The sequence below is a fragment of the Mirounga angustirostris genome, unplaced genomic scaffold (assembly GCF_029215605.1).
Source record: "Mirounga angustirostris isolate CCGP_5_RB_7025 unplaced genomic scaffold, mMirAng1.0.hap1 SCAF_17, whole genome shotgun sequence".
Lineage (NCBI taxonomy): Eukaryota > Metazoa > Chordata > Mammalia > Carnivora > Phocidae > Mirounga > Mirounga angustirostris.
Window position 1 is genome coordinate 47864107 of NW_026991725.1, and position 22066 is coordinate 47886172.

General features: G+C 63.3%; 2 protein-coding genes and 1 non-coding gene across 11 annotated transcripts; all 3 read right to left on the minus strand.

Annotated features, from left to right (window-relative positions):
• Positions 1-199: 199 nt before the first annotated feature.
• Positions 200-16738, minus strand: PER1 (period circadian regulator 1). Of its 9 annotated transcripts, XM_064583396.1 has the most exons (23): positions 16062-16463; positions 10255-10676; positions 10040-10138; positions 9789-9943; positions 9574-9695; positions 9279-9480; positions 9094-9145; positions 8815-8957; positions 8072-8150; positions 7886-7992; positions 7562-7715; positions 7366-7474; positions 7150-7281; positions 6842-6947; positions 6568-6739; positions 6353-6480; positions 5989-6165; positions 5194-5436; positions 3669-4279; positions 3052-3238; positions 2665-2854; positions 2234-2384; positions 200-1837 (listed from the first exon to the last, which is right to left on the minus strand). In XM_064583396.1, exons 1-23 carry the CDS (start codon positions 16257-16259, stop codon positions 1568-1570), a joined length of 4209 nt encoding a protein of 1402 aa, XP_064439466.1. In that variant the 5' UTR covers positions 16260-16463; the 3' UTR covers positions 200-1567. The 9 variants fall into 9 exon arrangements, with proteins under 9 accessions (XP_064439466.1, XP_064439463.1, XP_064439464.1 ...); XM_064583393.1 differs by having other exon boundaries at positions 6568-6947; positions 16062-16467; XM_064583394.1 differs by having other exon boundaries at positions 9574-9943; positions 16062-16465.
• Positions 340-413, minus strand: TRNAT-AGU (transfer RNA threonine (anticodon AGU)). Its single transcript has one exon. It is a non-coding gene; the product is annotated as a tRNA-Thr (tRNA).
• Positions 16739-17783: 1045 nt separating the features above from the next.
• Positions 17784-21585, minus strand: VAMP2 (vesicle associated membrane protein 2). Its single transcript, XM_054511072.2, has 5 exons — positions 21455-21585; positions 20857-20977; positions 20231-20389; positions 20074-20125; positions 17784-19481 (listed from the first exon to the last, which is right to left on the minus strand). Coding segments are annotated over exons 1-5 (351 nt in total). The 5' UTR covers positions 21457-21585; the 3' UTR covers positions 17784-19464.
• Between the last annotated feature and the right edge of the window lie 481 nt (positions 21586-22066).

Consider the following 22066-nt stretch of genomic DNA (forward strand, 5'->3'; position numbering starts at 1 on the left):
GCGCGTGCGCCTCGGCCGGGGGGTGGGGGGTGCGGGCCGCAGTCCTGCGGAAGCCAGCGCCCTCCCGCTCTCCCTCCCCGCCCACGACAAAATGAGCCCGAGCCCCAGCCCAGGGTCCCACGTCCTCGAGCGCAAGGGATGCCCGCGTCACCCCGGTTCGTGAAAGCGAAGCGCGAGTCAGCCTCCGAATTTCCACTAAAAGTGCGCGGGAGCCGGAGCTCCAGGTGGGATTGGCTGGGGAAGAATAAGAAACTTCCGGAAGGTGCCACACGAAGAGCCTTGGGGAAGGTTGGAAGCGCGTTGCCCTTGCAGCAATAATATACCGCCTTTCGCGGGCGCAGGCACCGCTGGGATTCGAACCCAGGATCTCCTGTTTACTAGACAGGCGCTTTAACCAGCTAAGCCACGGCGCCGGCAGAAGAGGCGCTGCGTCTGGAGGTATATCAGCCACTCGGGGGAGTCAGTAAGCGAGAACTGCAAGGCAGCGGTGGCCGCGGGTCCTCCGCCACCTCGGTTCCAAGGTTTTCCCCTCCCTTCCCAGGTCCCGAGCCGGAGGGTTAACGCTCCGCCCCTCCCGTCTCCCACACCCCGGGGGCCCAACTCGACCATGAATGGGTGCTTGACCTCACGTCCCGCAGCCCCCCTGGACTGGGCCCTCTCCTGCGTGGGGACACGGTGACGGAGCAGCTGAACACCCTCACCGGCTTCGGGGCCCCCGCAGGCTGGGCCGGCTCTCCGGCCGCCCCCCGCCCTGCTCCTCACGACACACCCCGCGGACGCCAGGTGACAGGGCCCCCCCGGCCGAGGTAGGTGGAGATTTTACGGGCCCGGCAAGGCCCTTCCGCCGGAAAGGGTGTGCGGAGCAGACGGCTGGGGGGCGCCAGGGGAGTGGTCCTCACGCTCACTACAGCCTCCCTGGATGCGGGGCCACACCTCCCCACAACGAGCTCCCTACCCCCAACCAACACAAAGTCCTGGGTGTTTTGTGTTTTTTTTCTCTTTGTATTAAAAAATAACAACAGACACAATATCAAAAACACATATGCCATCGGTAGAGGGTACAGCTGAGAACACCTGGGTCCCACCTGAGGGGCAGCACCAGGGACTCCATGGTCCACCAACCTCCCCCACCCCGGAGCAGCTAGGGGTTTGGACCGCTGGCCCTCTCCCTCCCCTCTAGGGAGGAGGTGGGAGAAGGGGCTGTCTCCCCCAATAAATAAGTGCAGCCCCAACCCTCAGGGACCGGGACTCGGGCTGAGCCGGGACTTGGAGAGACCACTTGAGCAGCTTGTCAGCAACCTTGTCCAAGGGAAGGAAGAGCTCCTCACCAGAGGTGGGAGACGCGGCTTCTCTGGGCTGGGCTGACGAATCCCCCCGCCCCGTCTCTACCCTCAGAAGCAGGAGGCATCCCCTGGATCCCGGGCTGCTGATGGGGGTCCCGCCCCCTACGTGGGAGAAGCTGGGGCAGTTTCCTACTGGTTGGTCCAGTCACATCTGAGTTCTGAGAGGTGGAACACGGGAGAAGGAAGCTTCTCATGCACTGCCGGAGGGGGCCCCCAAACGTGGTCTAGCTGGTGCCATTTTCTGTTGCGGCTAAGGCTGGACTGGGTGAGCTCCCACCTTGTTCCTCCTCCTCCATGGCCAGGTCCTGAGAGCTGGAGACCCTGGTCCCAGCTTGAGCCTGGGCCTCTTCTCCGCCCTCACCTTCAGCACCCCCGCCCCCACCCTCGCCTCCGCCCTCCTCCATAGGCTCCAGTCCCAGTCCATCCAGTTCCGAGAAGAGGGGGTCATCCGGGTGGCCGGGGTCTTGGGTGCTACTACCGCAATCCACACAGGCCTTGGAGGGAGAAAGGGGACGAGTGGGGCGAGGTTCTCCCTGCTACCCTGCCACCCCAGCTCCCCTTGTGTCTCCCCCCACCCCCCAGGATTACTTCCCAAAATCTCCTCCCAAAGAAAGACTCGTCCACACAGATGCACGCGGGCCAACGAGATTGGAAAGTGTACCGTACCCTGTATCTAGACCCCACTGGGACACGGTCCCAATGTCCGTCACAGAGGATCGGCCCAGAAGGCGTCTACAAAGACTCGTGGGGTTAAATGCTGTCCAACCCACCAGCAAACCGTGCAACCACCATCCTTCAGAATGAGCCACCCGAGGACAAGGAGGGGATCCGCTCCCCCCCCGCCCCCGCCCCGATCCTCTCTTCTCCCTCCGGGCCCAGACTTCTCTCACCATCACATCGAGGGCCCGAGGCAGCTGACCCTTCCGGACCCAGGAATGCACGGCACCCAGTTCCCTGCGCTGGTCCTCTGAGAACCGAGGCTGCTGCTTCTGCATGGCCCGGAGCCGCTCCCGGTCCTGCTTCAGCACAGAGGCCATGTCCCTGCCCGGGGAAGGGGTTCCGACGACAGAGGCTGGGAGCCGGGGCCAGAGCCCAGCGGCTACTGTCCTCCCCACCCACGGCCTCCCGCTCCTCCTCTCAACCAGGGCTCTGGGCGTTCGGGGCTTCCGAGACCAGGAAAGCTTGTGCCCGGCCTGGCTGTGCCAGGGCAGAGCCAGCCCCCCCACCCCGAAAAGAAAACCCCAAGCTCGGTGGGAAGTGCGGGTGGACCAGCACACCTCCCTCTGACGGGGGGGCAGCGGGGGCCTCCGAACCTGCTCACCTGGACGGCACCTGGTAGGTCATCATGACGCGCTGGTCGGCATTGGCCATGAGCAGCCAGATGGGATCCTGGAGCACGTACTTAATGACCTGGTCCCCGGGCTCAGCCCCAGCCTGGGCAGCCCCGGCTTCGGCCTCCGAAGAGTCGATGCTGCCGAAGTACTTGCTCGTGTGGCTGCTCTGACTGCTGCCTGCGAAGCAGGGGGCAGGGGGGCCCCAGAGTCAGGCCGCTGCCCCCCCCAGGGCCTCCCACGCCCTCCCTCAAGGCCATGTCTGCAGCCCACTGGGCCCAGGCTGCTCAGCTAAGGGCGGGGGGTGGGGGGGGCTGGCCTCCCAGTGTGCCCCGTCAGGGTCGTACCCTGGGGGCCCCGGGGTGGGGGGCACTCACGTGTGATGCTGGCTGAAGTGCTGCCTCCCTCATGGGAGCCTGAACCGGACCCAGAGCCCAGGCCGGAGCCTAGGGAGCCTGAGGCGGCGGAGCCCGTGCCGGACCGAGAGTCCTCCTGTAGCAGCAACTCCAGCAGGTCACTGGAGCCCGACAGCGCGTCCTGGTTGGAGGACTCTGTCACCTCCACCTGTGGGGGGGCAAGGGGAACAGGGCGGGATTAAGGGATCAACAGCCAGGCTTCGTGTCAACTGCTTCCACTGGCTGGGGGGACCCACCCAACCCCAGTGGTCTCTGTCCCCACTCCACGACAGTGGGGGCCGGGACAAGAGGGGAGAAGAGGAGGGGTGGGACGCCAGGCCCGTCCCAGGAGGCCGATGCGCTCCCCGAAGTTCTGGGGATGTATCCTCCCCACCTGTCAGACAGACAGGATTGTCCCCACTCCACGGATGAGGCGGCGGGTTTCTGCCTCATTCAGAAACTCAGCTGGGGCCCCCCCACCCCACGACACCATCTTCTGGAGGGCACGGGGCAGGGAGGAGCGTGAGCAGGAAGAGCAGCAAGGGGAAGGGGGGGGCTGTGTGGGGGCTGCTAAGAGGATGCAGGGGATCCGTGCTCACCAATCTGGCCTCTGGCTCAGCGGCCTCCTCACTGGGAGGCGGGGGCCCAGCACTGCTCCCAGCGCCCCCTGCAACAGCACCCCCTTCAACACGGGGGGGCTCCTCAAGCTGCAGCAGATTCAGCTGGAGTGGGGAGCTGCATCTCGAGTTGAAGAGCGGAGAGTCCGGCCCGCGGGGAGGGCTGGGGGGCGGCGGGGGCAGGGACGGAGAAGGGGAGTGGGAGGCGGGGGTAGGAGGCCCTTCGGCGGGGGTCTGGGCTACCCCATAGGAATAGCTGGGTGGGGCAGGGAACAGATAGTTAGGGAGCACCAAGGCTACCATGGGGGTCACCAGCGGGGCAGGGAAAGCTGCAGGGGGCCCAGCTGTGGGGGCAGAGGGGAGAGGCTGCGGGCCTCCTCGCGGGGAGAACACTGGGAGAGGGTAGGACTGGACCACAGCTGGGAAGGGAGTAGTGGCTGGTGGGGGGGGCCAGGGGGCCGAGGGTGACACAGGCGATGGGTGGGAGCCATAGCAGGGGGCTTCGGCCCGGGGGGTCTGGTGGTGGCGGGAGCGCTTGGCTTTGGATCGGCAGTGGTGTCGGCGACCAGGGGGTGTGGGGCCGTGGTGGCAGCCTGTGGGGAGAGACGAGGGTTAGTGAGGGCCTCAACCTGGGGGTGAGCGTCCCTGCCCCGCCCCCCACGCTGCCCTGCCACTCTGACCCAGGACAGGGCAGGAGAAGGCCCTGGAGAGAACTGGGCCTCCAGGCTGCCCAGATCAAGGGGGGCCTCTTGGGAGGAGAGAGAACCTTCAGGGAAGAATCACAGGAGGCAGGGCCAGGGGGGTTTATTGCACAAGGAGCCAGGACAAGTAAAGTTACAAGTGGGGCGGAGCTGGGGGCGCACAGAAGGCGGGGGCACGGTGGCCGATGGGAAGAAGCAGGGTGGGTCCGAGGACGAGCGGGCAGGCGGCTCCGGTCCCTCCACCAGACTCCCACAGCCTGGGCGCTCCTCCTGCAGGTCGAGGCCGCGCTCGGCCTAGCTCGAGCGACGAGGTGGGTGGGAGAGCCCAGTCCTGCATCCTGCGTCCTGCAGGGAGCCTCTCTCAGGCACCTGGAGGGCGGACATCCTGCCCTTGAAGCCCCGACCCCAGCGGGAGTTGTCCCGGCTCGCCTGGCCCCTGTCCGGCCAGGAGTCTGTACGGGTCTCTTAACCGGCGACACCTCGGTCGGAAGCAGCCGTACTTGAGCCCCGGCCCCCAAGCTGGGCTACAAACAGCTTACCTGGAACCGAGCACCTCCGCCTGCCCGTCTCAGTGCCAGCCCCCCAGGCTGCCCTCCTCTGGCTGCAGCCCGGAACCCTGGCCTACTGGGGAGAGTCTAGCCGGGGGCCTGTCCCTACGCACGGCCCTGGTGGTGGAGGCCGCCCCAGCCTGGGTCCCTGCAGCAGGAACCTCTCCCTCAAGCACCCCCTGCCCCCACCCCCCTCCCCGGACAGTCTGGTCCTGGCCCGGGCAGAGGACAAAGCTCAGGGATGTCCCGGGTGGCTACCTCGCTCGCCAGGGGCCAGGGAGGCCGGGGAGGAGCCGTCGAGCGCCCGCAGTCGGCTGAGGTCTCTGAAGCGGCTGAGGAAGGCCTGCTCCTCCTTCTGTGTGTGCAGGGACAGCACGGCCTTGGTCAGGCCCACCGGGCGGTAGGCGTCTGGGGCGGGGTCGGGGGCTACCGTGGGGCTGGGGGCTGGGCTGGCGGCTGGGCCTGGAGCCAGGCCAGGCAGGTCCTCCATCATGATGATGTCTGAGAAAGGGAAGACAGGGGGTGGGGGGGGTCATTGGGATCCCCTCAGGGGTTCCCACAGCCACACCACACCCTGCCCCTCCAGCAGCCCAGCCTGGGCCCCGGGTGCATCTCCGGGCCTCCTCCCCGCTGAGACCTGGTTCTGGGCCCTCTTCCCATCCCCCGGGTGAGAGAGGATACTGAGTCCCCTCCAGCGACAGTACCCCAAGATGACCCCCTAGGACTGTCCTTGGGAAGGCAAGCTCAGTCGTCGCCCTCCCCTCACACACTCTCCAGGACAATGCCCAAAGCCCCTTTGGGGGGGTTTTCTGACACTCTGTGGTCCGCACCTGGGGCTTGAACCCCTCCCCACTCCAGGCTCTGTGTGCCTGCTGACAGGAAGAACAGGAAAAACAAGGCGCCAGAGGCTGGAGAGATGGACGTCAAGAGGCAACAGCCCCGAGCTAGGATGGGGGCCTCTTTCTCTCCGCAGGGGCCAGAGGGAAGGAAAAGGCAGGGGGAGGGAGCGGTGGCTGCGGCACCGAGTGGAACCCCCTCACTGCGCGCCCGTACCCGACTCCGGGGGCTTCTTGTCTCCCACATGGACGATGGTAGAGCTGAAGCTACACTGGCTGGTGATGGACACCACGCTCTCTGCCTTATTGGCCAGGGTGAGCGGGCTCAGGGTGCCTGCCACCACTGGCTCCTTCTGAGGGCCGGCCCCCTCCCCGCGCAGCACCACCGATGGATCTGTGCGGAGAGACGGCGAGACGGCGCCAGTTACCACTGGGAGGTCCCTGGGGGGGGGGGGGGGCCTGCCAGGAATCTGCAAATCAGAAGGCCTGGAGGGGAACAGGGCAGAGTAAGGTGGGGGCCCCAAAGGCAGAAGTGTGGAGACGGGGCCAGTGGGCCAGGACGGGACCCGCCGGGTCTTTACCTTTCTTGGCCCCCAAAGGGACCGGACCCGTCCTCTGCTTGTCCTCGTCCGAGGCCGAGGATGTGGTGCAGGAGGAAGAGGCACACTTCCGCTTGGTCGTGCTGGGGATGTTGCAGCTCTCCAGGTACCTGGCGGGGGACCAGAGGACATGAGGGCAGGGCCTGGGGTGGGGTGGGGCCGGGCCCAAGTGGGAGACGGTTCCCGGGTGGCCTTACCTGAGGATGCTGTCCAGGCAGTTGATCTGCTGGTAGGAACAACTGGAGGCTTCTTTCCTCTCAGCCTCATCCGGGGTCAGGGTGAGTGGGGCCTGGTCGGGAGCAGGGACCACTTCCAGTTCTGGGTCTGGGGACTGGCAGGAAAGGGTCTTGGCTTTGAATGTGCCTGTAGCTGGGCCAAGGAGAGAAAAGGGAGAGATGAACTCCTCTGGGTTGGGGCGAAAGTCATGGGGCCCCCAGGTGTCATTCCTCACCCGCACCCTCACCCACTGACCAGGGAGGCGGGGCCGGGGTGGAGGCCGGGCGCGGGACTCAATGAAAACCTGCTGCCCCTGATGCTTCACCAGATGCACGTCCTTACAGATCTGCTGGAACGTCACCTGTGGGACAGAGCAGGCCAGCACTGGGGGCGTGTGACCAGTGTCAGAGACCCAGGGCGCAGAGCAATGACAGGTGCTCAGCAGGCAGGCGTGCAGGGCACAGCAAGAGCGGGAGGAGAAGGAAAAGGCACCTGCCCAAGCTGATTCTGACAGCACCAGGGGAATGCCGGCCTAGGGGGCGAAGCGGAAGACGGACACTCACCGGCGCAGGAGGCCCAGGCCCCTCGGCATCACCCCCGTTGCTGTCACTGGAGGAGCCAGGGCTGAGGAGAGGGCCCGGGGAAGCGATGGCGCCCACTCCACAGAGCCCCGTGGGACTGGGGCTGTGCACGGGCTGAGGCAGGCGGAGAAGGGGTTAGATGTCTCAGCCCTGCTCCCAGCCCTGCCTCCTCGCCAAGCCCCACCCCTCCACAGTCACCTGTAACAGCAGCCGGTGGATCTGCTCCGAGAGTTCCTGGATGTCCGAGTCCAGAGACAGAGCTGGGCGGGGGGCCGGTGGGGTGAACACATCCTCGTTCAGGGGTGCCCTGCAGGGTGGGGAAGGGGACGCTGAGACCGCCCCCTGCCGCACAGACCCAGCCCACACGGCCGGCTCTGGGGCAAGGCCCACTTACGTGCGGACTTTGTGGCGGCCCAAGACAAAGGCCACCTTGCGGCTCCAGGGGTGCACGAAGCCAGCCCAGCTGGTGTCCATGGTGACATACTCGCCATTCCGGGCACAGAAGCGGATAGGGGAGTGGTCAAAGGGCTGGCCCGCCAGCTGCAGGACTGAGGGAGCGGGAAACGAGGGGGGTCAGCAGGAGGGAGAGCCGGGGAAAGCAGAGGGCCACGCCCTGAGGACCCAAGAGACCAAGGCCCAGAGAGGTACGACCACAAGCACAGCCATGGAGAAGCCCCGCGGACAGCCAGGAAGGGAGAGCAGGAGAAAGAGGACTCACTCTTCTTGTGGATGGCCAGCATGAGGGGTCGGTCCTCAGGATGCAGGAACAGGAGCACTGGTGCCCCCAGGAGGTCCTGGGGGAGGTAGCCCAGCAGCGGGGCAGCCCTGAAAAGGGAGGTGGCATCAGAGTAGCCAAGGCCTCCGCCCCAGCCACCCCCATTTTTCCTCCAGGTCCTGAGCTCACCTTTCGTCCACATCCTGGAAGAGGCAGCTAGGTGTGTGCCGAGTGGTGAAGATCCTCTTGTCGGGGGGGATCCGGGGAGCTGAGCACAGCAAGTGTAGCCATTGGTTTTTTGTTTTGGGGGGGTTTTTTTTGGCCATTGGGTTTTATCCAGAATGGTCCAGCTTCTCTGCCCGCCCCCCCACACACACCATCTCGGGCCCAAGTGGGCTGGCAATCCTCCCCACGGCTCTGCCCAGGGCCGTCTAGCCTACAGAGATGGTCTGGACCATTCTCCTACCCCACAGCAAGCATGAAACTGAGAATCAAAGCAGTCTCCTTTCCCCACTCCTAGTTCAGGGTGCTTATCCAATACTCCCTCTAAAAATGGGCTCAAACCTTCATCCTTTTTTGTTTTGTTCTTTTTTTAAAGATTTTATTTATTTATTTGACAAAGACAGACACAGCGAGAGAGGGAATACAAGCAGGGGGAGTGGGAGAGGGAGAAGCAGGCTTCCCGCTGAGCAGAGAGCCCGATGTGGGGCTCGATCCCAGGACCCTGGGATCATGACCTGAGCCGAAGGCAGACGCTTAACGACTGAGCCACCCAGGCGCCCCTCAAACCTTCATCCTTACCATACCTTCTCTGTTCCAAAATTCTTAAGGGCTGAGATATGCCTCCCAGACTCTCATCCTGCCTCTCCCCTAGCCTAGAGAAATCACCCTTCCTCCTACCCCCTGCCAGGCCAGGCCCGATGCCTACACACCTTCATAACCCGAGTGGATGCGCTCTGCGATGAGCAGGCAGCATGGCTGTGCCGGGGCCCCATCTGAGACCCGGATCTTGGTCACGTATGGCGTGAGGCGGAATGGCTGGTACCGAGGCCCTGAATCCCGGTCAGGACCTCCTCTAGCAAGGGAGAGGAAGAGGCATTAGTGACTGGGTAGAGAGCCACCCACCCTGCACCTCAAGGTCACAACCCACACAGCAAAGAGGCAGGAGAGTGGAAGGTAGGAGGGGGTCTGCTCCCACTTCCCCCACCTACCTGATACGGCAGAAGACAGACTTCTCCTGGGTGAAGTCCTTGAGGCCTGAACCTAGAACAGACCAGAAAGGCACTAAGAACAGCCCCCCCACCCCACCCTGGGCTAACAAGAACCCGGCGAGGAAGAGCTGGGGTCCCCTGGTCCCTCACAGCAGCAGCTTCCGGGGACTGCTTGGGGACCTCACCTGCTGAGGTCCCAGCGCCCCAGGTGGGCAGGCGAGACGGGGCAGTGGAACCATAGAAGACGCCCACATCCTGGGGAGCCAGGAGCTCTGAGAAGCGGGCGCCCCAGAACACATCCCGTTTGCAGCGGAGGAGGACACCCGCCTGCTCCGAAATGTAGACGATGCGGCCTGTCAGGAAGGAGACAGCCACGGAGAAGGTATCCTAGGCGGGAAAGCGGGGACAAAAGTCGAATCGGGAGCCGCGCGCGTGGGGGGCGGGGCTGCCTCGGGACCAGGAGGCCGGGCTGCGGCTGACCTGGTTGCGCAGCGTATACTCGGACGTGATGTGCTCCAGCTCCTCCAGGGTGTAGGTGGACATGTCCATGGCACAAGGCTCGCCCTCCTCCAGGCTCCACTGCTGGTAGTATTCCTGGTTGGCTGCAGGGTGCAGGCGGTGAGGCGTCTGCGGAGGAGCCTGCCCCACCGCCGCAGCCCAGGACCGGCCGGGCCGTCCCCGGAAGCACCACTCACCCTGCACCTGCTTGACACAGGCCAGAGCGTACTGGAGCGTGGCCAGGGTCCCAGAGCGGCCCTTGCCCCGGCGCTCGGGCGGCAGCCGAAGCTTGAGCTCCCGCAGAGCCGTCATGAGCTCCTTCTGGGTCCTCGCCCGGGCTGACTGTTCACTGCTGCAGGGCCCACAGGGAGGGAGGGGGTAGAGCCATGAGCCCCAGATCGTGGCCCAGGCCCCCCAGCCTTGTCCTCTGGCCCTCAACCCCACGAACCTGCAGCCACTGGTAGACGGGTTGTCCTGTTCGGAGCTGGCACTCAGGAGGCTGTAGGCAATGGAACTGCTGGGTGGGGACGGACTCTGAGAGTTCGTGCTAGGGGAGAAGCAACGGGCCCAAGATGAGAAAGCGGCCAGCAGCATGGGCCTGTCCTGTAGCTCAGCCTGCTCCCAAGACTACTCCTGGACCCTGCACCACACATCCATACGCACCTCTTGCTGCTCTCAGTGGTCTCCAGCAGGGCTGAGTCCTTGCCATTGCCGGAAGAAGAGCTGTGTGAGCTCCTCTGAGATGCGCCGCGGGACTCGGGCCCATTAGATTCATTGCCGCTGGACCCATTGCTGTTGGCATCTGTGTCATCAGCCAGGCTGGGGCCAGGGCAAGACCGGCGCTGCGGAGGCCCAGGGGATGGGGCTCCTCCGGGGCAAAAGGTTTCCCCCGGCCCGGGGTCCCCTGCCCCATCAGCCCCTTCTAAAGGGCCACTCATGTCTGAGCCATGGGGAGGGCAGGAAGAAAACACGGAAGGCGGAGAGGCCACCACGGGGGCACACAGGGGGCCGGGCGCCCTGGTTTGGGGGAGTGAGGTGGGAGATCCAAGCCTTTGCGGATTGAGAAGTTCGATCACGGGCAGTACCTGGACGGGGAGACCAAAGAAGGAGGGCTTGGAGAAGGGTGAGCTGTTAACTTTACAGCACCGGCCGGCTTCACTCAGACCTCCCCTGTCTGACCCCACGCCCCTAGGACCCAGGCTTCCCACAGCGAGCCTGGGCAAGTTCTGTGTCCTATCCCGGGAGAGGGGCTGCAGGTGGGAAGGGGCCTCTCTCGGCCCTTCCTCCACGTCCCCTGCCAACGTGGCCTGGGAAAACAGAGACTGAGCAGACGAGAACCAGAGCCCGGGCGCTTCCCATCCCCAAATTCCCACCAGGCCCCCAATCCGCCCGGGACTCCAAGGCCGCGGAGCAGGGGGTATGCCCGGCACCGCCTATATTTAAGCCTTCAGGCTAATTTTATCCGGGGGCGGTGCCACCCCCGCTGCACATGCGCACGGACATGCGCGGCCCCACCACGCGCTTCCGCCGCCGCCGCGGTCGCCAGGGAAACCGACGTCAGCAGCTGAGCTCAGCGGTTGCTGGAGGGACCACAGGAGGCCGGGAAGGGCGACCCCTCCCCCATTTCCCGACGGAGCCGAGGATCGACCCACTCCCACAGCGGCGGGCGCGGCCGCGGGTCGCCCACCTCTAATACACCCTCCGGCCCTGGAGGGCCCGGTGGCCGTAGGAAGGGCGACCCATCGGGTTTCCAGGGGCTGGCCTCGCTCCCCGGGGCAAAACACAACCGCCACCGCCCTCCGCGCAAAAGCTCCCCAGCCTGGCGCTCGCCTGGATCCCAGTCATTCTGGTCAAGACGACACAGCCTGTCCTTCTCCGGCCCCTGCACCCTCTCCCGACCCCCAGGTGCCAAGGCGACACCTGCCATTGTCAGAGACTCGGGAATCCTCTTTCCTCAGTCCTCTACTTTTCTAGATCCCACCCCACCCCCATCCGAAGCGGACACACTCAGCTGTGAGCAAGGGACACACAACCGCCAGCGGATAGTTCTTCCCCTACTCCTCGTCCAACCACACACACACACACACCCGCCCCCCCCCCCAACCCCCGGAGCATTTTCTGAGCTCCAGTAGAAAAAGGAAGGCTGTGGCAACAGCAGGAACTAGCGCCGGGAACGGGATGTTCCAGCCTGAACCAGGCTTACATCACGGCCGGCGCGGGGCCAGGCACTGGAGGGGGGAGCGCGGGGAGCGCGGAAAGCCCGAAGGGGTCCTGGTGCCGGGGCAAAACCAGGGGCCCCCGAGTGACAAGAAAGGCGGCGGGGGCCTGCCTGCCGAGGGTCGGGCGTTGGGCCGGGGGAGCTGGGAGGAGAGGTCAAGGCTGGAGGTAAGGTAAGCGGATCAGGAGTGCGGACAGCGGGTGCAGGGTTGCGAGCAACACCTACGTTCCCGACGGCAGAGCGGGGGTGGACAGCGGCAAGGAAGGCGGATTACCGGTGCGCCGGCAGAGCGCCAGGGCCCAGAGCGGCGCCTCAGGCTGGAAGTGGCGGCGGTCCGACTTGGGGAGGGAGACCGGTCCCCGGGTGGCCCTGGAGATGCCTACCTGGCCGCGCGAGCGCCCTCCGGCCGCCGGCCCGCCGCCGTTGCAGCCCTCAGCCGAGTGGAAGCTTCGCGGGGCCAGGAGGCGGGTTGCATAATGCCAGGCACTGCCCCTCATTGGCTTCCTGCCGGCGGAGCCGCAGGCCCCGCCCCCGATTGGCTGGGGGATCCCGGGCCGGCCCCTGATTGGCTACCGGCCCCTACTGAGGTCAGGGCTGTGTCACACACACGGGCGCACGTGGACCTGGGTGCTGGCGCTGGGCTGAAGGGCCCCAGACACCACCACGCAGCCAACGGGCGCAGGACGCCTTGCACAGTGAATAATGGGAGGGCGGAGAGGGGAGATAAGCTGCCCTTCTTCGGGCAAAATGCCGGGGCCACGGTAGGTACTTAAGAGAGGTCTACTTCCTGGACCGTCAGCCCTACAGAACAGAACACCTTGGCCTTGCCAGAGGTGGGGGAAAGGAATGCTGACCCTTGGGGGGGTGGGCCAGGTTGGATGAGATGGCTGGTCCCTTGGGAGGACGGGGACACACAAAGAAACCCAGCCTGGCCTCTCCTGGGTTCCTCGCCCCAGCCTTGTCATCACAATAAAGCCATTTTATCCAGCCCCTTCCTCTAACACTTCAAATCCTGTGGACAGCCAGGAGGATGGCAATTGAGGATCCCCGCGTGACAGGGGGTGGAGTGCAGGGGAGGATGCAGACAACAGAAGGGGCAGCCAGGGCCAATAAGGGCTGTGAAGGGAAACAATGCTAGGTGCTTCTGTACCCAATCAGAGAAAATGTCTCCGGGCAGCCTACGTGGTGACTAGCGCTGCTTCGCTCCTGAAGATGCGGCCACCCACACTTAGGGCCGCCCCAAATGTGGGGGCCAGGAAGCCAGGACTACAGGGGGAACCTAGGGGGTGGCTGAGGGAAGAGACCAACTGGGACCCTGGAGAGACAGGTGGGGTGGCAAGGGCTTCAGATCCCCAGCCCTAGGACAAGAGAAAGCCGAGGACCTCATCTGTCACCTCACTGCATTTCTCAGTCCCCAGGACAGAACCTGACACACCGTGGGTGATCAGTAAATACGGTGATTTTGTTGTTAACAAGGATAGATAAGGGAGGGGAAGGGGCCTCAGCCATGGAGAAGGTGCTGGAAATTATGCTTTTTGTAAAGGGGAGGGGAGCAGAACCCTGAGTCCTAATTGGGGGAAATACAGTGCCGGGCTGAGCTGGGGGGGAACTGCAGTGACACAGACCCCTTCATCTAAGAGGGCTGTGAGCAGTTCCTCTCAGGGCTCCGCGATAACGTGGGTGGCGAGTGAAGAGGCCCCCAAGCTGATGCTGACATAACCAGCTGTGGGTGCACTCCCTCACTGTCACGGGGCCTAAGCTTTCCTTAACAATGGTGTTCCCCGTGGAGGGGCCCGGGGGGAGGGATCTGTGGAAAAGCTGGGGCACAGGGATGTCATAAAATAACCCAGAAAAAAACCAAAGCAAGAAAACACAGGAAACAAAGGATTCAGGAGCCTGGATTCTCAGTCTCATCCTTGGAAATGGCCCCCCAACTCATAGACTGTGGCCCCTTCCCTTGTCTCATTTTCAGACCCCTCTCCTCTGGAAACAGGGTTTTTCTTCCTCCCGGGTTCTCCTCTGGGGTCTAGGTGTGATCTCCGCGGACACAGGCAGTCCGTGCTCTCTCACCCCCCACCTCTAGGTCTGTGCTTTGCATAGACAAAGGGGTCGAGCGCTCCTGCAGCGCCCACCTGCTCTCAAGGCCCCGGCTGTCCTGCCTCACAGTCCCCACAGTAACCAGGCCCTGCTGCCGTCAATGGAGGCGAGGGGGCGGGAGGGAGCGGTGACGTCAAAGCGGAGGAAGAGGGCGGAGCAAGGCAGCCGGGGAATGTGGGACAGGGAGGCTGGAGAGGCAGCGGTTTGGGAGGCGGCCAGCCGGAGAGGGCGGCGGCCAGCGCACTTGGGAACATCATGTACTCTTGGCTGGTGGCCCAGGACATGCACCCAGACTGGGCGCCTCCCCCAACCAAAGACAGCCGTCCTGTCCTAAAGCCAGGGATTCCTGGAGAGAGGATTAGGAGGAAGGGGTCCCCCGCCACCGCGCCTGGCTCTCTTCTCCAGATTCGCATCCGTCCTCCCCTCCGCTTGCTCCTGCATTTCCTGGCACTGGCTTCCCCCTTCTCCCAAACTGTACACATCTGCTGGCCCAATCCCAAAGAGCTGGGGCGGGGACGCTGGAGGCCCAGGTTCTGCGAGAGAACACGCACCTTTGCTCCTTCCCAGAGGCCCCCTCAGAGCTGGAATCTCCTGTTACTATGGCAGCAAAGAGATGGAGGAGGGGCAGGGAGAAGAATGGGTGTAGGACGAGGAAATCGAACTGGGACAGAGCAAGTGGCACAGCCCGGGGCCTGGATCCTGGGAGAGGAATGAAAGGGTGGAATGAGGTTTTGGGCTGGTGCCTGACGACCAGAAGGCCCAGGAAGAGGGAAATGAGGAGGGAGTCACCGAAACTTGCAGAAACACTTGAGAATGTGAGAATAGTTCCCAACCACAGCACTCCTGTCACTGTTGTTTTGAGATCCTATAGCCTTTTTTTTTTTTTTTTTTAGCTAAAAGCAAAACAAAACAAAAAACATTAAACCATAACCCAGGCATTGCGCTAAGCACCACATATATATATTATCTTATTTAATCCCCAGAACAACCCTGGGAGATGGGTATTACCCCAATTCCACAGAACCAACGAAGGCTCAGAAGTCACTACATTTGCCTCACAATGTGTTCTTGGCTCTTAACAAGTGGAGCCCAGGGTTCAAATCTGAGCGCTGATCATGGCTTGTCATTCCGGCGTCTTACCGTTCGGGCGGGCACCTGTGCGGTGATTCCCAGCACTGGAGGATGGGCGCCTCTCAAATATCCAGCCCATTCTAAGTTTGGTGCCCGGAACACAGATCCATCCAGCCCCTCCTCTCCCTGGGCCTGGTCTCTGACGTCCAGTCTGCACTCCCCACACGCTCGCCCCGAATCATCTCAGCCCCAGTCTTCACACGCTCACAAAGTCCTTGAGATCACCCCAGCAGCCACCAGCCCCAGGGGCTTCCCAGGGGCCCCACCTGCTCACTCTTCACCGTACCCCCGGTCACTTTGCATCAGGCCTGGGTGTCTGTACAGAGAGCAGAGCTCTATGGAGAGGTTGGTGCCTCTTGGCGTCCAGGGGCTCAGGAAGACACGTGCACAGACAGTCCGCACAACCCTTCGGTCCCTCTCAGGACAGTGGCTACTCCACCTTTACTCCCAGGTATGGCTCCGAGGCTCAACCCCTCCCCTTTACACCCGAAAGAGACATCCAGAGCCATGATGCGACGGGCTCAGGGTCACACACATCATCTCACCACCCTTTCTCGAATCACCATGTCAACCCTTTCGTACCCTCCCACCTGCCCTGTCAGGGCCTCCCTCCAGCCTCAGAACACCTGAATCTTGTAAGTGCTTAAGGAGCCTACCCAAACAGTAGCCAAGCACTGGAATGTCCCCCACCCACTCTCAGGGACCGCGTCCCCACACCGCCCCGGGAGCAGGGGTCTCAGCTCCCTCGGGGAGCTGACGACTTCCAAGCCCCACCCTCCCAGGACCCCTGGGCCAATCAGGGGGGTGGGGGGTCCAGGCACCTAGGGCAGCGAGGAATCTGTCAGATGTCGGAGACTCCCGCCCTCGTCCCTCTGGGTCCCATTTCCCACGACCCTCAAAGCTCCCACCGCGGCGATCTTGCATTGGCACGATACCCCCGCCCCACTCCATTAACACCGCCTGGGACAGGACACACCACTCCGGAGAAGCGCACACGGGTCTCCGCCCACCCGCGAACACTCACCTTCGGCGCGCACGCACCGGCCACAGCTTCTTCCCCAGCGGGACGGCGGCGCCCGGACGAGCTCCTCCAGGCCCGCCCACCCGCCGCGCGGCCACGCCCCTCAAGTTTATTGGCCCGGGGGCCCCGACCCATGCCCCTCGCCGCGTGCGGCCGCCCGGCCCCCGCGCCGCCGCCATTGGCGCCGGCGGCCGCCGTCATCTTCCCATTGGTCAGTCTGCCCACCCGCAGTGACAGTTCCACGTGCGAGAGGGGCCGCCCCGGCGCGTTGATTGGGAGTCTGGCCGAAAGCCACGCCCCCACCCACTTCGGAGGTTCTTATTGGCTGTGGCACGAGCCTCCGACCGGCCCGAATCCGGGACGCGAATGCCAGCCCAGCCCTTCAGAGTTTCTCATAGGCTGGGAGGTCTCGGAGCTGTAGAGGACACGTGCCGGCGGTCTCACGCGGCAACTTGTTTACCTGGAAGCTGGGGATTTTCCTTGACGACACTCTTCCCAGAGACTGCGGAGTCTGCGCAGGCGCAGCGAGGGTGACCTGCACGCAGGCGCAGATGTGAGCGGCGGTGGCGTTGGTTGGAGTTTTGTGCCGAGACCCGGGCAAGCTGTCCTGGGCGTGACCAGAGCGCCCCCGGCACTGAGTCTCCGACCCCGGGCCCCTAAAGCCCCGCGAAGCTGGAAGGGGCCGGCATTACCGGTGGAGCGGTCTTCAGATCCCAGCGCCGCGCGAGGACGATGATCATCACGGTGATGACGGCTGCCTCCGGGTGGTTCTCTGCGGACCAAGCCAGGCGCTTCTCCCAAGCCGGGAGGCCGTCTCACTACTACTCCGCCCCACAGAGACTGGGCTCCAGAGAGGTTACATAAGCTTGTCTGGATTAACACTCCAGCCAGTAATGGGGCCAAGATTTAAACCCAGGCCCCCGACACGATGATAGAGGGGGCGGGTCCGAGGGCGTTCGGGAACCTCGGTAGATGAAGCGCGAGGCACGCAGTGAGCCCTCGGTAAATGGGGGACATTATCAAGAGGACGGCGTACCCTTTTGTAAAAGCACCCTTGGCAGTTCGGGAAACACTACGTAGGATTCACCTCCTGCTGCGGCCCGGGAAGTCGGGCTTCCAGGGCTCATCCAGCACTCCACTGACTGCTGCAGCACCTGGGGTCGGGGGTGCTAGGGGTGCCACGTTGGGGACGTCACCGGCCGGGAGGCCAAGGGACTTCAGCGTGGGGTCGAGAGTCACCAGCCCTACAACAGGGTGCAGGCCTAGCAGAACAGCCTATGGCCGGGTCTCCCTGAGCCCATCTGCTCTGTATTTATTAACCCCTTCGGGATGCTGCCACTGCGAGAGGAACCCAGGGGGAAGAGACGTTTCGCACAAGTCGGCCATCTACTTCAGGCCTAGGAGTAAATGACCAGGGGAGCGACTGCGGAGCATCTGGGAATTAAATCAAGGGTTGGAGAGGGATCCAAGAGAGCAGGAGCATGCCTCCAGGCCCAAGCCTCGAGGCTCACCAGGCTGACACAGGGATCAAGAACACTTCCTCTTATCAGCGCCGGGCGCCCACCCGTGGCCACTTTGGGAATCACACTTTGCTCTGCCCAAGGTCAGGCCCTCCAGCAAAGCTCAGTCCATTCCAAATGCACCTTCTCAACTTTCCCGTTTCACCTGCAGATCCTATACCCTTCCCACTGGTTAAGAAAAGGTGTTAGAACACACACCAGCTGGTTACTCATTACACATTTATTGTACATTTTCACAATCTGGATGCGTCACAGAATTGGGGGCATGGGGGGAGGGAAGGGGGGGCAGGGGACACTGGGATAATATGGGGGGGTCTAGAACACAGCACCCCCACCCCCAGCATCTCTCCCTACCCTTTCACACCACAGCTTAGATCTCCCTGCTCCCCCTCCACACAGAAACCTTGAGTGTGGGGGGAAGAAAGAGTTTGGGGGGTCCCCTCCAGCAGGTTAGGGACTGCACCCTCAGACCCCTAAAATTGTGCCATTTAAAAAGACATTAGACCCTCTATCACTTCACCTAAGGAGGAGACAACTCTCTGGGCTCAACTGCCCTGGAGAGGGGCGAGAATCCCCATCTTCCAGCAAGTCCCATACACACATTGGCAGTGACTAGTACCCCCGCCCTGAATTCAGGGGGGCAGTCAGAGGAGCTGGGCAGTGATGGGAGCAACACCCCCACAAACCGGGGAGGGGAGTTTTCGGTCCAAACCCCAGCAAGGGTGGGGCCAGATTTCAGGCAGGAATTGGGGGGATTCTCTGCCCTGCCCCACTCCTCCCCAAGGCAGTGATGACCCCCCCACACACTGGCAGCCATCTCCCCCAAAAGAGTCAGATTGTGGCCAACCCCCAAACTCTCCTGGTGGGAGGAGGAGGAGGCAGATCAGGCGGATGGGAGGGAGGGAGACCCCATGGGAATGTCGGTTGAGTGCCCCACAAGAAAACTGGGGAGCAGGAATGTGGGGAGACTCCAAGTGGCAAAACTATTGGTCCATCATGACACACTGAACTCCAAGACACTTACACACCAGCTGGGGGGAGGGGGAGGAGGGGACAAGAGGTTTGGAAAATGGGGGTAGGAAGGCAAACCAGACTAGAGGGGCTAGGAGGGGGTGATTCTGGGGGCCAGAAGAGCCTGGCTCCCCAAAAGCCCAGGCTCCCACCACCTGCAAGTAATGTCATGCAAATGAAAGACTGATACAAGGACCATAGGGACTAACTCCTCAGTAAAAAAGAAACATGGGTTTAAAGAATGAAGAGCAATGGAACAAAAAAGGAGGAAACCAAAAGGGATGTCAGTATGTAAATGAATGCTAATTAACATGCTGGAAGCTCCCAGAAGACCTTGGGATTCTTAGGACCAAGTGGGGCCAGTCTCAGGGCCTCCCAAAGATGCAAAGAAGATGCACCGTGGGAGGCCTGGACAGTTGCTTTTCGTGGGTTTTTTGGTGTTTTTTTTTTTAATAGGGAGTGGAGGTACAGGGAAGGCCAGGGTGGGAGGAAGGATCAGCTAAATCCAAGGGAAGGAAGAGAGGAAGAGGGACTATTGCATAGCAGATGCAAATGAAGGGATTCAGGGCTGATCAGGAAGAGAGGGAAGGGGAAGGAGGAAAAGAGAGAAGAGATGGCAACCTCAGGAAGGGGTGTTAAGGACAACCGGAAAAATCTTCTAGTAATAAAACTACAAACAGACCAAATATATATAATATTATATATGTATAAATAACAGCTGGCTATTTACAGGGGGGCACACACACGGGGGGACACACACACACGGATCCAGGGGAGGGGGGCTGGAAGATATGGCTGAGAGGTGGAGGAGCGGCTGGGGATGGGGGGGAGGTGGGGAGAGGCCCTTCTCTGGGCAGGGCGGGCTCCTCAGGGGTTTAAGAGCTGAAGTAAACTGTAGAGAGGGAAAGAGAAGGACGAAGAGAGAGAGGGGAGAAAGAAAGAGAGAGAAAGCAGTGTGTCAGGCCTGGCCCTGCTCCCATCCTCCCCACTCCCCAGCCCTCTCAGCCTTAGGTTCTCCATCTGTAAAGCAAGGGGCTGGACTGGTAGGTTCCGAAGTCTCTACAACTCCACGGTATGGCCTTGGGGCCACAGACTCCTAATCCTCTGGGCTCTCTGGGCCCACAAGTTCTCAAATAGTAGGGTGTTTGGCTTCCGAGCCATGTCTCAAGCCCCTGGGCCTTGCCTGCTCTCCCACTTCCCAATTCCAGGGTTCCCGGACTAGGTTTAGGCCCAAAAAGGATCCTCAAGGGAGCAGTGGGGATCTACCAGTTTTCCTGTTTCCAAAAATCTTAACAAAAGTTGCCTACAACCAGGTAAAGTGCAGGCTAAAGAACAGCAAGGTCTGGGGCTCTAGATGAATCAGAGCTGCACTGGCAGCTATATATGCTTTTTGCTGAATAGTAAAAACTAGGCTAATGACCTTCAAAACCTAGAAGGGGAAACCTCTCCAGAGAAAGGGCCCTAGCCACTCCTGCCCTACTCACCGATGATGATGATGAGGATGATGGCGCAAATCACTCCCAAGATGATCATCATCTGGGGGCGAGAGCAGGAGGGGGGGTCAGTAACAAAGACCATGACACTCCCGTTCACCCATCAGTTAGTTCTCACACCAGCCCTCTTGCATGCCTCCACCCTTACCTTGAGGTTTTTCCACCAGTATTTGCGCTTGAGCTTGGCTGCACTTGTTTCAAACTGGGAGGCCCCTGCCTGGAGTGCATCTGCACGGTCGTCCAGCTCTGACAGCTTCTGGTCCCGCTCCAGGACCTTGTCCACGTTCACCCTCATGATGTCCACCACCTGGGGGAGGGGTCCACGAGGCAGGGGGTGTGCCAAGGCCGCCTCAACGAGGGCACTCCTCAACCATGCACCCACAGAGGGAACATGCACCCCGATGTTGCCAGGCTAACATGCCAAGGACACACAGAGAACATGCCTAACACACCTGGGGACATGCAAGGAGCACACATCAGAGGCATGCTGACAGTCAGACATCTCGGATGTCAGAGCAGCACCCTCTGTGTACTGAGCCTCAAGCAGCCTGTCCATCACCCGACCACACCTGCCGGGACTGAACCGCCCCAGGCTATCAGGGCTGACTAACACCCCAGCGCCGTTCCAAATGCAAGCCGAACAGGGAAGGGGCAGGGTATGTCTTGGTCCGCAAACTCATAAACTCATCACCTCCAACCCCCGCCGGGCCCCCCCGCCGGCTTGCCAACCCCCAGGGTCCTTCCCACTGCCTCGGCCACCCCCCCCCCACTCACCTCATCCACCTGGGCCTGGGTCTGCTGCAGTCTCCTGTTACTGGTGAGGTTTGGAGGGGGCGCAGGGGGGCCCCCCTCCCCAGCCGGGGCGGCAGGGGGGGCGGTGGCAGCGGTAGCCGACCTGAGGGGCAGGGTCGGATTAAGACCCGAGGCCTGGAGCCACCGACCCCGCAGCCAGGGCTCCGCCCATCCTCCTGTCCATCCCTCCGTCCCTCCCTTTCTCCTTCCCCGGAGGCAGGCCACCCGATGGGAGCCCTGGACGCCGTCCGGCCCCGCCGCCGCTTAGCTGCGTGACCTTGAATCAGACCCCCTCCCCCTCCGGGCCTCAGTTTCCCCGCCCGTCAAAGAAGGGCGACCTCGAAGACAAGGTCCGGGGTCGAGCCGAAGTGACAGGCGGCGGCGAGGCCAGGGGCCGGAGGACGCGGGGCCCGCTCGCTCCCGCGGCCACCGCCCGCGCGGCCAGCCCGGGGACGCGGCGCTCTCCAGCCGCCCGCGCGCAGTCACGGGCGCCGGCCGAACCCCGGGCGCTCCCAGACCGGCTCCCAAGGGCGGCGGCCGGTGCAGGCGGGCCCGGCGCGAGCGCGGGCGGCCGACTCACATGGCGGGGGAGGCGGGCGGGCGACTCGGCGGCGGCGGCGGCGGCGGCGACAGCGGCGGCGGCGGCGGCGGCTCGCGCTGGCTCCGACTGGCGCGGGCTGCCCGGGACGGGAAGATGGCGGCCGCACGTCACCCACATCCGGGCACTGCGGGCGGGGGCGGGGCGCGGCGCGAGCGCGGCGGGGGGGCGGGGCGCGGCCGGCCGGGCGCGGGACCTCGGGGGGCGCGCCCCTGGCGCAGCCCGGTGAGCCCCGAGCCCCGGCGCTGCGGCTCCCCGCACCCTCCGCCGACCCGCCCGGTCGGGCCGCAGCCCTCCCAGTCGCCCCACGCCTCTGCCCCTGGTCCTGCGGCGCCCCTGAGCCCCAGGCCACGTCCTCCCGCACCCGCGAAACCCGTAAACCGGTCCGCACCCCACATCCCCCCGCAAGGCCTCGGGCTGCGCGCGGGCCCCAAGGCCGGCGACCAGCTGCAGCGTTTGCAGTGGCCGGGGGAGGGGGGACGCGGGAGGGGGCAAGTGCAGGTCGCCGGGGCAATGCGGGTAGCTGGGACCCTGCTGCAGAAGTGGGCAGAGCGGCGGGAGCTGGTGCCCTCGACCCGCCCGGCGGGTGGGCGG